Consider the following 16,875-nt stretch of genomic DNA (forward strand, 5'->3'; position numbering starts at 1 on the left):
ACTAGTTTCTTTCCACCTTCTGGTTTTAAATTGGTACCAAATAGCCTGTACCCTGGGTGAAGAGATTGGTCTCTCAGACCAATAAGGCTGGTGAGCAATTAAAGACAACAGAAAAATTTAGACAGAGGAGGTACCCTTCAGCAATTATAGATACCCAACTAGCAAAAGTCTTAAACAGAGATCAGAGATAGTTAATTGCCCCTAAAAGGTCACACGGTTTAATGTTCAATCTCCAGTGATCCAAAAGATCATTTATAAACTCAAAATCAGCCCTTTGCCTTTTTTATTTTATCACACATTTGCAGTTTAATGGGGTCATAGTAAGGATAAAAGAAATCCAATGTTTGTATAGTCTTAGATTGTGGAAACACTGAAGAAATTGAAGGACGGAAAAGGAGCTGAGAAGATTACCAGTCATGCTCCATCCAGTTTGGAGAACCATGGAAGATTGACTTGAACACAGACTGGGTTAGAGACTGGAGCAGGTTCTGCTAATGACTGATTTCATCGAAAAGCAGATGGAATCATGAAACTCTACAATCAGTTCTTTAAGGTCGTAGCACATCTGTTTCTTGTTTGACATACAATAAAAGTTATGAATACTGGTCATCTGTACATTTTCTTATCCACCACTAACTCCCCTTTCTTGTGTTATTTGGTGCATTTGTAAATATGGTTCCATGGAAGAAGTGCATCTCCTTGTGTGATCTAGTGGATGATGATGTCATATCTCTATTCCCAAAACAGTGTTCTCTCCATCCTCTCGCTAGATCATCTAAGTAAAGGTTAGGTGCCATGTTATATGTATGTATTTCTTCTTTATTAGACAAAGAATCTCATGGAATGTAACTGTTTTTTTTTTTTTGTAATTCTTTATTTGTAATCGACATGAGTAATGTATAATCGGTCGTCAAGGGTTACATACGTGTTATGATACAGATAATAAGTTTGTGTACATTGACCTATTATAGTTTGTGGCTCAAATAACATGGTACTACCGAGCACATATGTCTGCTGCGTCAACTGATCGTTAGGTTTTAGCAATAGGTGGTTCCCAGGTTCGTTTGATCTTATTGTCTACCTTTCCTGCCATGCGTGGTAGATTACTGGGTTCGTGAGTCGTGTTATTTGTTCACCCTGTGAGACCGTCCTAGGAAATATTGTGTGCGGGTCGAAGTTTTGTTTTATATAGAACCTGTAGGTTTGGTTCTACTGAGAGATGTAGAGATAGAAAAGAGAAGGAGAAAAGGTGGGGGTAGGGGGTGGGGGGTTCGGAGAAGACCTACTGTTCAGTTGGACTTTTGAGGTTGTTCATGTTGAGTTGGCCAGGTTGGAGTTTTCCCACGGTTCCCAGATCTTCTGGAAGGTTTTCAAGGTCTAGCTCTTAGTCTAGCTGTTAAGTTATCCATCAGGTGGACTTCTTTGATCCGCCTTATCACCCCCGACCTAGATGGTATGTTTGGTTTGAGCCATCCTGAGGCTATCGCTCTCCTGGCCGCCAGGGTAATTTTGTGAATTAGCTTTTGCTCATGTTTAGACCAACTGTCTATAGTTCTGCTTAGCAGGAATAGCCACGGATCTAGGTCTGGAGCTCTCGAGAAGACCTGAGTTACTAGGTCTTGTATCTGTTTCCAGAATGTGACTATCCGCGGGGGAATGTAACTGTTTTAATGCTTGAAGTACACTACTGTATACTACAGTTCAACCTCTTGCAGCCCTGGAGCTCACTAATTTTATGGCAACATAGTGTGACTGAACCCCGTATATTTTTTAATTTATTCTAGATAAACATTTTTAAAGTCTTAAAGCTGTTATATTGTGGATGAACATTGATTAGCTAATGTATTCTGAGTGTTTTTGGTTATTTCAGCAAAAGGGATTTGGGGGGGCACACCAATCGTGCATTCCTCAATAGTGGTGCTGCAGTAAAGACCATAATATATACAAAGTGTAGCTTAAATAACAGCTAATGTACCTCCCCCTGAGCTGTCTGACAGCCAAGAGGGTGTAACAAGATTAAATTATAGGAAGGACAATTTCCATTGATATTTGCACTTTGTAAAATTAAAAAAAAGAGGCCACTCTCTTCACATATAAAGTATTTCAACAAGCTTAATTGCTTTAGGGCAGGGGTGTCCAAGTTTTCTCTGCAATGGGCACCTTAATCAGAAATGTATGTGTGCGGGGACCGCAATCATTTGTCACTGAGAGGAAATATGACCTTTTAGCTGTATAATGCATGCTAATATTGGGTTAATTTGGCAATAATGCAAAAGCAGTCAAGAGCGGTTTTTAGATCAACTTTTATATATCATTCTAACAATACAAAATAATGCAAACAGTAAAACAAAGTCAGTCCACAAACCATTTAAAACAAGTTTAGCCAATGAAAACTGCACAATAAGGTTACGCAATTTAATGAGAATACTGGTAATGGACTGAACACTTTTTGAAAACTCTGGGGTGTATTTAGTCAGGGCACATCTTAATTTAAACTCCAAGTTAACATAACTTAACATGGCTCTCAGCTTGGATTTGAGCAGCTTCATAAACAAGAATGTGCTCTTACAGAGCCAAGTCAAACCAAACATTGTGCAGAGGGCCAAGTCGACCCAAACATTGCCCACAGCTTGGCAACATAAGTTGAGATTTTTACAGATGCTGCAATATGCAGATAGCAGGACGATTTTAGGGCACAAACTGTATAAATCCATGCACCCATTTAGCTTAATGCCTCTGGCATGCAGTGTCCAGAGAGTCGCCACAAACAGGCCTTTTAATACCCAGAGCACCTCATTTTAATGTCATTATTGTCTGTGCATCTCTTTATGGGCACAGTTTACCCATTTTCAAATTGGTACTTTCTGCAGACACTATTATCAAAATGTGACAAGTTGAACAAAGTGTGTTGTGCGCTCCAAAACAATCAAGTAGAGCTTAATATATCATATTAAAGGCACAAATCACCTCCAAATGGACCAGAAAATCAACTGATGCTGTTTACCAATGCACACGACTCATTAGTAAAAAGGTGAACTGAAACCATTCTAATAGAATTGCTCAAGCAAGCATGGCTTAAAAGTGTAAAACCTTTCCTACACCCTGTCTTCTTTCAGACATGGTGGAATGGTTATGGTTGTCAAATTAACACCATTTATTCTAAATATGCCTTTTACCACACCATGTTTGATAAAGCATAACCCATTGTAGTGTCTTTCCTTTTTCTTGTTAACATTATTAGAAGGTTTGAAGCTGTAAAATGTACTGCTCATAATCTGACAGATCGGCAATAACCAATATTCTCTAATTTTGGCCTGGAGGTTCCTGGTCTCACAAATCTAAAGTTAATATCAGTTTATTCCTCAACTACTTCTGAGTCCCATTACTGGTTAATGTTTACACTACCACCAATAAAGTGCAAAAAAGATTAATCCAACTATTCATGTGACTACGTAATATAGCATTCCTAGAGTTTTTGACAACGGTACAGAGATAAAATAAGTAGAACATAAAGTTTCAGTCATTTTAGGCAATTTTCGGATACTTCCCATAGTGCAATGTCTGGTCAACATTTTCATGCTGTGGAGACTTACAATGCTTTATAACAATACGTTGATCCTATTGGCAACACACTGGGGAAATGACATCAAAGTGGATTTTAGGAATTCAGTCACATTATCATGTGATTGGGTTGGTTGTTTGTTCAGTGCTGCTACCATGAGTTGTACCAATGAGGGAATACTTGACTGACTGGTAGTCATCGTCCTGTAAAGGGTCATTTTTCATTAGCTCTAAAGAGAACATGATAAAAAAGTTATAATTAACACAGTAACAATTCATGCAGTGTGTAATTCATATGTAAAGTTGCCATCTTTATTGCAAAAAAAAGTCATGCTAATTTGCATAATTAATTATACAGTCCATAATATTATAGAAAATCACTATACATTTTAGCATAACTAACTGTAATCTGTATAAAAATGTACATATTGTAGTTCTCATTTGAAATGTACCTGGAAGTTTTAGATTCCTGCAGCAAGTGTTACATTCATGCTGAGAGCAGAAGTTTTGGATGGCGTCATCTCCAAGGTTTGCAGGACCAAATATCATATCATGTGATCTGGAAGACATAGAGTATTAACAACAAAAGAGTATGATAATTAAAAAAAAACAGAAAAGGGATTGGTATGATAAGAGAGATTGGTAAAATGTTTCATCAAGCATATCAAACATGTGGTCCGTGGGACCTATACGGCCCACAATGAGTATCTTTGCGGCCCAGGACCAGGCAGGCCTACCGGGATACCGGGAAAATGCAGAAGAGCGCAAAACATTCTTCCACGCCAGCCGCCGGATATGCGCATACAGAGTATGGGGTCATATCCGGTGGCTGCACAGCGATGCTACTGTGCGCAGAGTGGCTGGCTGTGTGCAGTGTATTAGAGCAGACTGCGGGAGACTGTGTATTATTCCCCCTCCCCCTCCTTTTTTTCTCTTTATTATACCACTTCATGGCATTCTCTATAGCTCTCATAACTCCTGTTTGCAATATAGTGTATTGGTATATAATCAGATTTGTATGTTCCATGGATCAGCTTGAAAGCCAATATACTATTGGAATGCATGTGCCCTACTAGTGGAACACATACAGAAGATGGTGAAACGCATATGGAGAATGACATCAGGAACCGCATGTTACCTCGTGTAACGTCAAAACGGAAATGACTATAGGATGGACCCGAAACCCCATTGTGTGTTCCACATCAGAAAAACACGCTGCAACAGATGGAATCAATTGAACAATCAGTTCCCATATATAAATGCACCGGACACTGAACCTTTATAACCCTGAAGAAGTCCAGAATTCGGACAAAAGCATTTGATTGGGGTTTTTATGTGCTTTTATTTGTTTTTAGTTATTCGATTTCTTTACTCTGCTGGTAATAGTTGCTGCTTTTTCCAGTAATTGCTGCTAGTTCCAGAGATGCTGTTTTAACCTGGCTGGCGCTATATAAATAATTATAATAATAATCTATATCCACTTGCAGTGGAGATGGGCTTTATTTTATATCCATTAAATTTTTTGTGTATACCATATTGCACTGTGGTCTGTGGTCTCCTTTATACACTAGACTTGGCCATATACCTCAAGATACAGACAAGCTGAATTCACCCTTTACATCTGAATTACCCTTGTATGGGAGACAGGCCTGCATTCCAGTTCCATCTTGTAAGTGCGTTGTCTTCCGGTGTCTTCTGTTTATACATATTACACTATTGTGACTCTTTTTTAGATTCTATTTTGTATACATTTGCAGGTTGTATTTTTACTTTATACACTTTTAGTTTGTTTTGTTATTATATGTAGAGTTTTCCAATTTTGTTAAATACTATTGTATATTTATTTTTGGGTTTATATATTTGCTGGGTGTTGGTGAGACACTTTTTTAGGAGACTTTTTTTCATTTTATTTAAAGCATAGTGGTGTTTTTTTATGTTTAATTTTCTTACTGTCATACCACTATTGTATTATTAAGTTTATAATATGGCAACCCCTAATTTTATGGTTGTTTAATGTATGATTTGAGACCTATGAGTCTCCTAATTATTACCACGTTGTGCGTCTAATCTTTGTATTTATCATTGATACCTTACTGTCTGAGATACATATGAGGACTACGAGTTTCCACTCCTTGCAATTACATATTACCTTATGACAAAACAATAAAAACTAGAAAGCTACAATTTCTGGGGAAATTGTGTGAAGTGTTCTTGCCTCCACCAGTAGTCTACAATTGGAGTGGGCAGAGTAACAGTTATTATTTATTTATATAGCACATTTAATTGCAACGTGGTTGCCCAAAGTGCTTCACAGTTACATTAAGTTATAAAAACATTAGCAGGTGTACAAAAGGCCCTGTCTATGACATCACTAACATCACTGCTGCAGCCTGGCACAGGTCAGAGTATTTTGGCGGTTGCCATCTTCAAACGGTCAGATTTTAAAAACTATACATCCTACAGTGAAGAGCTTTATATTGTGAGAATCACAGGACCCAGACCTACAGTATGTCTCTGAAGTATTAAAAATGAAGGCACAGTCGCAGTTTAGAAATGGCCCTTCAAGTCTGAGCTGGCTAGAGTGGAGTTTCAATGAATGTCAATGGACGGCGTGAGTTGCAAACAAATGGTCATATTGTGAAAACTATCAGGACTATGACTTAGCCGTGGACATTTTTAGTGGTAGCAGGGATAGCTGAATGTTTTGATATAAGATTTGTGTAGGTGGGCTTGAAAATGAGCGAGTGGTGGAAGTTTAGAAATCATGTCCTGATTTTTCAGCTTTTGCTAGCTCCCACTCTAGTTTTGAACATTTTACTATTCATTCCTATGGGAACAATATATTCCGTTAACCATTTGGCGAAACGTTCCACAAAGTAATAGCAATCCAATCAGGAACAAACCGCACGTTTCGGTATATTAGTCTATGTAGTGTAAAAACTTTGGGAGGAGTTAGGGTGGTAAATTTGGCTATAATAAGAATAATATATATGTGAGATAACATTAAGTGGTCTTGCTATGCAAGAACACTTAATGATATTTACAAAAAAAAATATGGCATCACAGTATGTTTATCATGAAATAAGCAAGGAGAGGAACAGAAAGATTGGTTCTATTTTTAATGATCAATTTAAAGATACAGATAACACTTTAAACAAAAAGGTTTAAAAATTAGAACACAAGACAAAAATGATGGGAAATAACATTACATGAACAATATCTAGTCTCTAACCTCATCCCTAAGAGATTAGAAAAAATAAAAAAACACCAACTTTTGTACTGGAAGATAAGCAATTAATTGAAGAATTGATATTGGCAAGTGATGAATGTTCCAGGATATATATATATATATATATTTGTCAAAAAGATATCATTAATTAAAATTGAAGAGGAGATAAATCAAACTGAAGTAATTGCAATTTCTAATGATCAAAAAGAATTAGATAGTAAATATAAATCTTTAAAAGAAAGATAGGACAATAGATGACAAAGTATCTAATATCAATGCATCTAAATTAAAAAGGGATCAAGAGTATTACCAAACAGACAAACAAAGAAATTGGGCGCGGTTTATACGACACGCTAGCCAAAATAGAAAATATGCTAATAATAATACGAGCATTAATAACAATGGATCTGGGGCGGAGCCTGACCACCATGGCGATAGGACGCAAAGCTCAGGAGCTCCGTGGCAGGAGTTACTAATTAAGCCTCTTACTGTGCATTACTGCCTGCATCCTATGGCTTATATTTGCCTGAAGTAAAGCTGTGGGCTTGCGTTGGAGCCCGTTGGAAGGCTCACGTTGGAGCGTGTCCAGCTGTCAGTCCTGTCATGGGTGGCGGATCTGGTGTGGGGCAGACTTGTGGCCTACCAGCGGTCTATAGACGAGTAGTGTGGGGGACAAGGCTGACCCCTCCGTCTGCTGTCTATGCTCCTGTGCGTCCGCGGATCATCTCCTACTCACCCTCCCTCCGCTGGTGGGGGTTAATCCCGGCACACATCTTCAGTGCTGTGGTGGGATCCAGCATCTACAGACAAGCTGAATCCAGGCTCTCTGTACATTCCAAAATGGCACATGCCATGTGCTTGCCAGCCCCCAGAGACAAACTGTCCTGCGCCTAGACAGGCTGTTTAAAGATTTCTGGCTCAGGCTCAGAGACCGCATGGAAGCAACAAGAGGTAAACCACCAATACTTACCTTGCCTCCTTCCTATCTTCTGAGAAGAAGCTTGCCCCAGAGGGCTGCGTGTTCGGAGTGGACCGAGGCTGAACACATGTGGGAGGGTGAGACAGGTCTGGCTGCGGCAAATTCAGCGCTTAGCCCAACATCAATCATACAGCAGAAGGTGCAGCCCTCCTACATACCGAGCAACTAGCACACCTGTGCAGAAGATGTAGCAGTCTGCAGGACACCTCTCACTACAAGCACTGCCTAGGCCCCCCTCATTTGCACACTGGAAATCCATGATCCTATGGATCTGCGTTTTACCCTCTCTGGGCACAGGTGAACTGTGATTTATGCCCGGCAGGCATAGGCTAAAAGGACAGGAATCACTGTTTACTTGGAGTTCTGCCTCTGCATTCTTCCTTCCTCACATGGAACTTTGCCACTGATGTCACTCACCCACTTGCAGCCTAAGATGGATATATTTTAAGCATGTGTTTAATTTTATGCTTGTTTTACCCTATACGCTGATCATTAACATGATTCTTGTTCACAGTTAATCCATTATGGAAGCGCCTTCTCTTATTATGATTCTATAACAAAAATGGGGCAGTATTTTTATATTTGTGACATCTTGTTTACAATCTATTTGCAATGTCTTTATTTTCTTGTGTTGTTTGCCATGAACTAACAAAAACAAAGAATTAAAAAAAAATTGCCCATCCCCCTAAAGACAGGAAGCTTGATAGAAATTGAGCCCAAAAATTACATGATTTTGCTATTTCATGACGAAAAGTCATGATTTTATGAAAGACACGGAGGCGAGTATTGCTTAACCCTTTCTTTACTGTCCACCAATAGCAGCAAAGTATACAAACAGTAAGAAAAAACAGTAACCATAGAGATAGGACACTCCCATATCCAGTCCCAGTATAATAGGCAGCACCTCCCCACCCAATTCCTTTTTCTTTGGAGATGCTACCCGCCAACAGCTAACCGGAAGCCAGGAACAGTCCAGAACTAGAAGGGCAATGGCCCAAAGTCCTTCCTGATACTTGAACATAAGATGCCCGATAACAGGGGCAAAACCGAGAACGAAGGGTGAAACTTTAACCATAGGGAGTCCATCTCTTTGTTAACCACTGAACTCCAGCTAACTTGGGGAAGTCCTGAGCAGAGAGACGTCCTTCATGCGATGCACCCAGAAGTGGATCAACCTGTGAAGACATAATGACAGGAGCCCAAAGGTTAAATCGGTACTAACACCATTTGCCCATGTCAAGCCACCCATTAGTGTCCACCCATTCGTACTTAAGTCGAGAGTCCCCAGGTCTGTGTAGTGTCATGATTCAGGTGTACATATAAGTCATACAGGATGGAAGGTAATGCTATACTTACTGCCCTAAAGCGAGAAATGACAGGGGGGGGGGGGAGGTTATATAAATAAGTAACAGGGAGGGGCAATACTCGCCTCCGTGTCTTTCATAAAATCATGACTTTTCGTCATGAAATAGCGAAATCATGTAATTTTATGTCAAGACACGGAGGCTCATATTGCAAGTTTAAAGCTGAGCAATGACCGACGAGAAAACGTGTGGCTGAGGTCGGAAGTAGAATTCCCTGAAGGTGGATTCTCTGGACCAGTCCGCCATCCTCATAAGGTCTTCCAGGCGTGCCACCGAAGAGGCCATAGACGTGGCTGAAGCCCCACGTGTGGAGTGGGCGCTAAAGATGGATGTGTCCACACCCGCCTGCGACATGATCCACTTAACCCAACGAGCCAGAGTTGTGCTGGATACTGGGGTGAAGGGTCTACGGATTGAGAGGAAAAGTTGAGGAGTTGGTGCCGACCTTTGGGCCTTCGTCCGAAGTTCGTATTCCCTCAAACAGGTCACTGGGCACAACATAGGGTTAGTTGGAAAACTCGGGTATGAGACTGAGCGTATGGCTGTCTTAGTCCTTCTGGAGATATTGAATGTCACCCCATCCGGGGTGAAGGATCTCGCATCATGGTCCAGGGCACGTACCTCCGAGACTCGTTTACATGAAATAAGGCAGAACAGGCATACCAATTTGGCAGAGAGTTGTTGTAGGGTGAGGTCCGAGTTGGGCGGCCAGGAGGAAAACAGTGATAGGACGCAGGAGACCCGGGGTGTCTACCAATTCTATGTGAAACCCCTTCACAGTGGTCAACCCAGGCATCTGAGGTGATCTCTAACCAGGCATGGAAAAAATGACGGAGTCTGCCTCCTACACAGATATTGGAAAAAACACGAGGTAGGTGTGGTCTTACCGTAAGGGCGTCTGGAACCGGGGTTCCCTCTGAAGCTTCTGGAGCGCCATGGTCTTCCACGAGATGGGAAGAAGGGACTTCTGGTGTCTTGTGTCTTGATAAGGTGGCCTCTGGTTATAAGAGCCTCGTCCCGATCCTCGGGAGTTGAAATTTGACCGGTCGGACAGACGGCTCTTAAATCTGCCGGCCCTTTTAGAGACCCGTCCCTGAAACACCCTCCTCATGGAGGACTGGGCCTTGTCTAGGGCTGTGAAAGCACCTACAAAGCGCCCCAAATCCTTGATAAAGGAGTCTCCGAATAGTTGGCCCTGAGCATCTTTGCCCGCCTCAATGAGGGCGAGGTTGGCCAATTTAGGCTCGATTTTGAAAAGGATGGCTTTACGCCGTTCTATCGACAGGGATGTGTTAACACTACCAGCTATGCAGATTGCCAAGGGGCCAAAAATGTCCAGGTGTTTGTCCTGGCATGATTTTAATGCTGAGTCCAAACCCTTACGGGGATTCCAACCCATCTTGGCAAGAAACTGCGTCATTTTAGGGTCTACAATGGGTGTCTCGCAGACTTTATTGGGGATCAGGGGTCTAGGACATTCTGCCCTAAGTTTGTTGCGCGCCGTCTTGCTAAGGGGGCGCCTAACCCAGTTCTCAAGGTATTTTGTTACATGGGCGGCTGGGAGCCATTCTGCCGACCTCGGGTGATGGAGAGCATCCGGGTCAAACATAGGTTCCCCAGCCGGGTCCATGAGAGTCGAACCCGTGGTAGCGGGAGAGTCACTGCAAGAGTCACTAATTACCAACCCCGGTAGGGTAGGGGCAAACGGGTCAGTGTCCTGCCCGTCAGACTCGTTATTGGAGTCATCACCGGACTCATCAATAGCCTCCTCACAAGACCCGATTTCTGAGTCGGATTTGCTCTCTGTATGTGCTCTGGCACATTTCCAGTGCCGCGCCCGTTCTGCCTGGCGCGGAAAGGCTCTTTTGCGTGACACAGGCACAGGGTGGATATTTTAACACCAGTCTTGGTGGTTCTGGAGGCGGGAGGGATCAGGTGTCTAGATTTGGCCTTTGCCTTTCTAGGATTGTCCCCTGGGTGGTTCAAAGATGAACGCGATAAGCGTGTAGGTATGGTTGATGCCTCAGCGGGTACAGGTTGTGCCAATAAAGCCTGAGATATAGTTTGAGACAGGGCTGAGGACATAGAGCCCATGGCGACCATAATGGCGTCTGTAACGGAACGTTGCAGTGCCATGGCCTGGGCATCATCCGGCACCGATATAGGGTCACCCACAGAAGAAGGGGGGCCAGAGCTGGCAGTGTTAGGGTCAGCCAGCGCATGGGGTATATGCCTATCCCCAGGGGAAAGAGGGGAAACAGACCCCTTAGGTTTAGGCATAATAATTATTGAGAATAATGTCAGACCCAAATAAACTATTTCCTTATGTAGAGAATAAAAAGTATTATATAGGGACACAAATAAAATATATTCTGATGTAGTATATAGAGCTGCTAAATATATGGAGGATGCAACTAGCAGGAGTTAATCACCCCAGGCTAGGTAGAGTTAACAGGGAAAGAGGGAGCTCACCAGGGTCCCGACCGGCACATAAGGAGAGCGGAAGAAAAGCGCGCCAAAGTGAGTGGTAGAAAATGGCCGCCGGCAATCTAGCGAGATTCGCGGCGGAATTCTAACAGAAATGGGAGGAAGAGCCGAACGTTCGGCGGAAAAACGCAAATACATATGGAGTCATAGGGGAGCACATAAAACAGGTGAATGAGTCCGGCGTTCGCATAGAAATTCTAACGCGGCAATAGGAGAATAGACAGGCAGACCGGAGCACATAAAAAAGGTGAATGAGTCAGGCGTTCGCATAGAAAAATTTGAACGCGGCAATAGGAGAATAGACAGGCACACCGGCAGTGTAATGGAGGGAGCAAAAGGAAGCCCTACAGCGTTACCAAGGGGTACCAGTCAAGGTAGAGTAGGAGAAAGCCGGACAGAGGGGGTCTGGAACCTTGGGCTCAAACAAAGTATACAACATAAGGTCAAATCTATACCAAATACAAGTAGTAATTAACCAGTGAATGGTGCAAATTGTCAGCAGAGAAAAAGTAAATAGTGATGTACTTATCTGTTTGGTAGCAGCAAAGAAAGAGGAATTGGGTGGGGAGGTGCTGCCTATTATACTGGGACTGGATATGGGAGTGTCCTATCTCTATGGTTACTGATTTGTCTTACTCTTTGTATACTTTGCTGCTATTGGTGGACAGTAAAGAAAGGGTTAAGCAATATGAGCCTCCGTGTCTTGACATAAAATCAGATTTTTCTCCTCGTATGTCATACTATCTTCTATTTCTTCTCCTTCACACTTACAAGAATCGACTCGATTTAATTCTAGATCACAGAAAGAAGTTTATATATTCATATATTGATTAGGGAGAGTAGGTGGAGTGTCATACATAGCAGAAGACAGCTCCATTGAATATATTGAGAATATTGAACTTGTTGGACTTTGGACAGTTTTTAGCAGCATTATGTCATCCTGTACGTCATACAACGTTTAATGATTCTGCCAAAAATCTTAATATATTTGTGTCGAGTATTGTTATAAAAAGGACTAACGGTAAACAATTTCTACAATTAGAAACTCTCACCTTTCTCCTCCAGCCTTGATAACACACGGATCTGTCAAATTCTCGCCAACACCTTAAGACAAAAGTTAACAGTTATCATTTGTCCCAGCATGGTTATTGCTTTATATTGTTTTGTTCATTTGCCTACCATGTCTAATCTTCTCTGTATTTTATCTTTGTTAATATTTGAAGATCCTCAAGTGAAAAGTTTCAAAGCCTTGCAATTCTTTGTTATTTTTTTATTCACGTTCACATTATATGCAGGAAATATTGCAGTAAATCTAACATACAATGTAACACTGTGCGTTAAATAGTGCAGTAAATCTAACATACAATGTAACACTGTGCGTTAAATAGTGCAGTTAATCTAACATACAATGTAACACTGTGCGTTAAATAGTGCAGTTAATCTAACATACAATGTAACACTGTGCGTTAAATAGTGCAGTTAATCTAACATACAATGTAACACTGTGCGTTAAATAGTGCAGTTAATCTAACATACAATGTAACACTGTGCGTTAAATAGTGCAGTTAATCTAACATACAATGTAACACTGTGCGTTAAATAGTAATATGGAGGAGCCAGTTCAAAACCAAACCTTGTCCCCCACCATCAAGGGACTCGCTGACATATTGCAATAGTAACATGATTTAACATATTGCTACAAAATCCCAATCTTAGGACTAACTGGCAGCTTGTAATTAGAGTTGAGCGAACCTGAACTTTACCGAACATTACGTTTTTTGGACCCCAGACCCGAACACTGACATTTCACTGTATGTTCGGGTTGGAGTTCGGTGTTCGGCGATTTAATGTCTCGTTTTGAAAGGCTGCAGGGCAGCCAATCAACATGCGTTTGACTTGTGTGCCCTTAGAAGCCATCACAGCCATGCCTACTATTGGCATGGCTGTGATTGGCCAGTGCAGCATGTGAGCTATCTACCAAAAGGCTGAAAGACCTAAATTGGTCTTTCAGCCACATTTACTAATACTAAGTAAATGTTACTTAGTATTAGTAAATTCAGCCCCTACTCGCTATACCGCGAGTAGGGGCAAGTCTAGTAAACAACGGGCAGCCAGTGGCTGCTCACTGTAAAAAAAATAAAAAAATAAAAACCTATTGGCCCCCACCCCTGATCGGTGGGTGGGGGCCCTAAATAAGATTGAGGGGGGGCTACTGTCCTCCCCCCCCTGCGCGGTGGGTGGGGGCCCTAAATAAGATTGAGGGGGGGGGAACCTACTGTGGGCTGTGGGTGGGGGCCCTAAATAAAAATTTAACCCCTCCCCCGTCACTCCCCTCCCCCAAAAAAATAATCCCTACCTACCCCCCTCATCCTAAAAATAATGAGGGGGGACCATAAGCTAGATACCTGTAAAAAAATAATAAATAAACTTACCATTTGATGTCTTCTTTCTTCTTCAAAAAAGGGCAAATAAAAATCCATAATAACCGACACACTTTAAAAAAAATCCATCTTTACCTGGAGGGCTCCGCGCAGACTGAGCTCTGCAGGGCGGGGGAAGGCTTATAAAGCCTTGCCCCGCCCTGCAATTAGGCTCAGAGCACTCTGATTGGTGGTTTTAAGCCATCCAATCAGAGTGCTCTGACAGGTAAATGAAGAGACTGACAGGTAAGTCTCTACGTTTACCTGTCACAGCACTCTGATTGGTTAGCTTGAAATCCACCAATCAGAGTGCTCTGTGTAATTTGACTCATAACAACACTCTGATTGGTGGATCGAAAGTAACCAATCAGAGAGTTATGAGTCAAATTACACAGCGTGGGAAAATTCCAAAGAACTTTCCCACGCTGTGCAAAATGACACAGAGCACTCTTATTGGCTGGATTTCAAGCTAACCAATCAGAGTGCTCTGTGTCATTTTACACACTGTGTGAAAATTCCAAAGAACTTTCCCACGCTGTGCAAAATGACACAGAGCACTCTGATTGGCTGGATTTCAAGCTAACCAATCAGAGTGCTCTGTGTCATTTTACACAGTGTGGGGAAATTCCAAAGAACTTTCCCACGCTGTGTAATATGACACAGAGCACTCTGATTGGATGGATTTCACTGCTCACTGCTTACTAGACTTGCCCCTACTCGCGGTATAGCGAGTAGGGGCTGAATTTACTAATACTAAGTAATCTTTAATTAGTATTATTAAATGTGGCTGAAAGACCAATTTAGGTCTTTCAGCCTTTTGGTAGATAGCTCCCTAATACCGTGGGAATTAGGGAGTTATCTACTAAGCGGCTGTTTATTTTATGTTATTTTATGTGATTTCCCTATCCACATTTGTTTGCAGGGCACTTGTCCTACTCTTACCCCCATTTTACTTCCTTTTGCAGCTGTCTAGCCCTTTCCAGGACGTTTTTTAGAGGCATTTTAGTGCCCAAAAGTTCGGGTCCCCATTGAAAGTTCGGGTCCCCATTGAACTTTTTGACGAAGTTCGGCCGAACCCGGCGAACCCGAACATCCAGGTGTCCACTCAACTCTACTTGTAATAATTACCTTTAACATATAACAGAAGACAGTCCATCAGTCACTTGCAATTTGTAACGGTTACTATTGCAACATCACATTGAAAAATTCAGCTATCATGATTTACTTATTTATGTGGCTTTTTCCTGCCTTTAATTCTCACTGGCAGTTTATAGTTGGTCTTTGACAACTTACAGTAGAATCCCAACAAATGAACTCACTGCGGTTTGTGGCTGGTTTCTGCCTTTACCTAATGGCCAGACTAATGTAGGGGCTATTTGAGGGGAAGCTCCAGACCTATGTTTTGTAATAATCCCAAGTTGTTTGCATTTCTGTTTTGTGATCAGCCCCAACCTGAAATGCTGGGTGCCATATTTACTTGTATGTGGCCTATAAGGCACAAATATCTTCTTTTGCCTGGATGAGCATCATGGGAAACACCGTCCATAAATCCTAAAGTGCAATATATAGCATTGGCACTGGGTATAATAAACTGTATCTGATCTGTGCCCTGATGCACCCAAATGTGCCCTATGATCATTACATATGAGAGTCGCCAAGCTGATGGTCCATAAAATGGGTTTCCTGTGCCCCATAGGATGAGCACTAACCACTTTTTGTTTTTTCCACTGCATTTTTCTGTGGCTCAGACAATGGCTGCAAAGTCTAGTTGCAGATGGGGTTCATGCGCTTGAGAACAGAAACACAAATTCAAGCTTTATATTTTAGGACTTGTGTGTAGTTTTTAGCTCAATGGCTATGACGTCCCTAATCTAGTACTGCTTTAGCACTTTGCAGATCTGAAGAAAAGCTTGCTATAGTTTTCCTCACTCCCTGCATTGTCTTTAGATTGTAAGCCCATTTGCCATCTCTCCATGCACTTTGTATAAAGCATTTTGAATGCTATACTTTAGGCTCACAGGCAGGGACCTAATTTCCTTCCGTACCAGTTTGTCTAAGAAGGTAAAGAACTGTTTTCTCTCCCTATGTTTTGTTAATGCATCCATTGTATACCGCTGAGGATGATGATGTCATCCCTGCTTTGGCTATGCTGAGAAACTATATAACTGAAGAGTCAGGCTACATGTAATGAGAAACTCTAATGAAAAGCTTTAATGTAATGCTTCAATAAAGCACATAAAACTAAACATGGACTACAAATACCATAATTCTATACCAACCTTTGGTTTATATTTGTACTATAGTGTTACCCGCTTGCCTTATATTTACTACTTAGTTGGTATTTGTTTCCTTTTAATACAATGCATTGTGTCATTTTTTTAACAAAATATGTTTGGGTTTAACTTTTCTCGGTATGAAACATGCATATCATTACCTTGCAAATCTAGGACCAGAAATTCTCCTTTTGTGTACTCATACGTCCAGTGGCTAAATGCTAGCATGGTCTTCTCAAGCATATTTCTCGGAACATTTTCATTACCAGTATTGTTATTGTATTTCCTAAATTTTCCAGCCATACACTCCTCAATAGTAAACCACTGCTTAGCAGAGTGACAGTATAACAGGAACACTTCCAGAATCCTGTCCAATACACAAAAAAAATTATTTGTAAATCCCCCAAAAATGAAAATAACCAGATATGGACAGAATCTGCTAAAAAGGAAAAAAAAGGACATTCCTGGCACTGAATGAATTGTTCATGTCCCAAACAACACAAAAAGGTTAAATACCACCAGAACACTATGGAAGTTGCTCAACAATGTGCACACTCTATTC

General features: G+C 41.5%; 1 protein-coding gene across 1 annotated transcript in view; it reads right to left on the bottom strand.

Annotated features, from left to right (window-relative positions):
• Nucleotides 1-2,757: 2,757 nt before the first annotated feature.
• LOC134601801 (transient receptor potential cation channel subfamily M member 7-like) overlaps nucleotides 2,758-16,875 on the bottom strand; it is a 160,241-nt gene continuing 146,123 nt past the window's right edge. The window contains exons 36-39 of the mRNA XM_063446300.1: nucleotides 16,475-16,680; nucleotides 12,673-12,724; nucleotides 4,014-4,120; nucleotides 2,758-3,791 (exon numbers count right to left, since the gene is read on the bottom strand). Of these exons, the coding sequence (XP_063302370.1) occupies nucleotides 3,679-3,791; nucleotides 4,014-4,120; nucleotides 12,673-12,724; nucleotides 16,475-16,680 (478 nt within the window). The 3' untranslated portion in view covers nucleotides 2,758-3,678. The remainder of the gene's footprint in view (nucleotides 3,792-4,013; nucleotides 4,121-12,672; nucleotides 12,725-16,474; nucleotides 16,681-16,875) is intronic.

Source organism: Pelobates fuscus, chromosome 3, assembly GCF_036172605.1.
Source record: "Pelobates fuscus isolate aPelFus1 chromosome 3, aPelFus1.pri, whole genome shotgun sequence".
Lineage (NCBI taxonomy): Eukaryota > Metazoa > Chordata > Amphibia > Anura > Pelobatidae > Pelobates > Pelobates fuscus.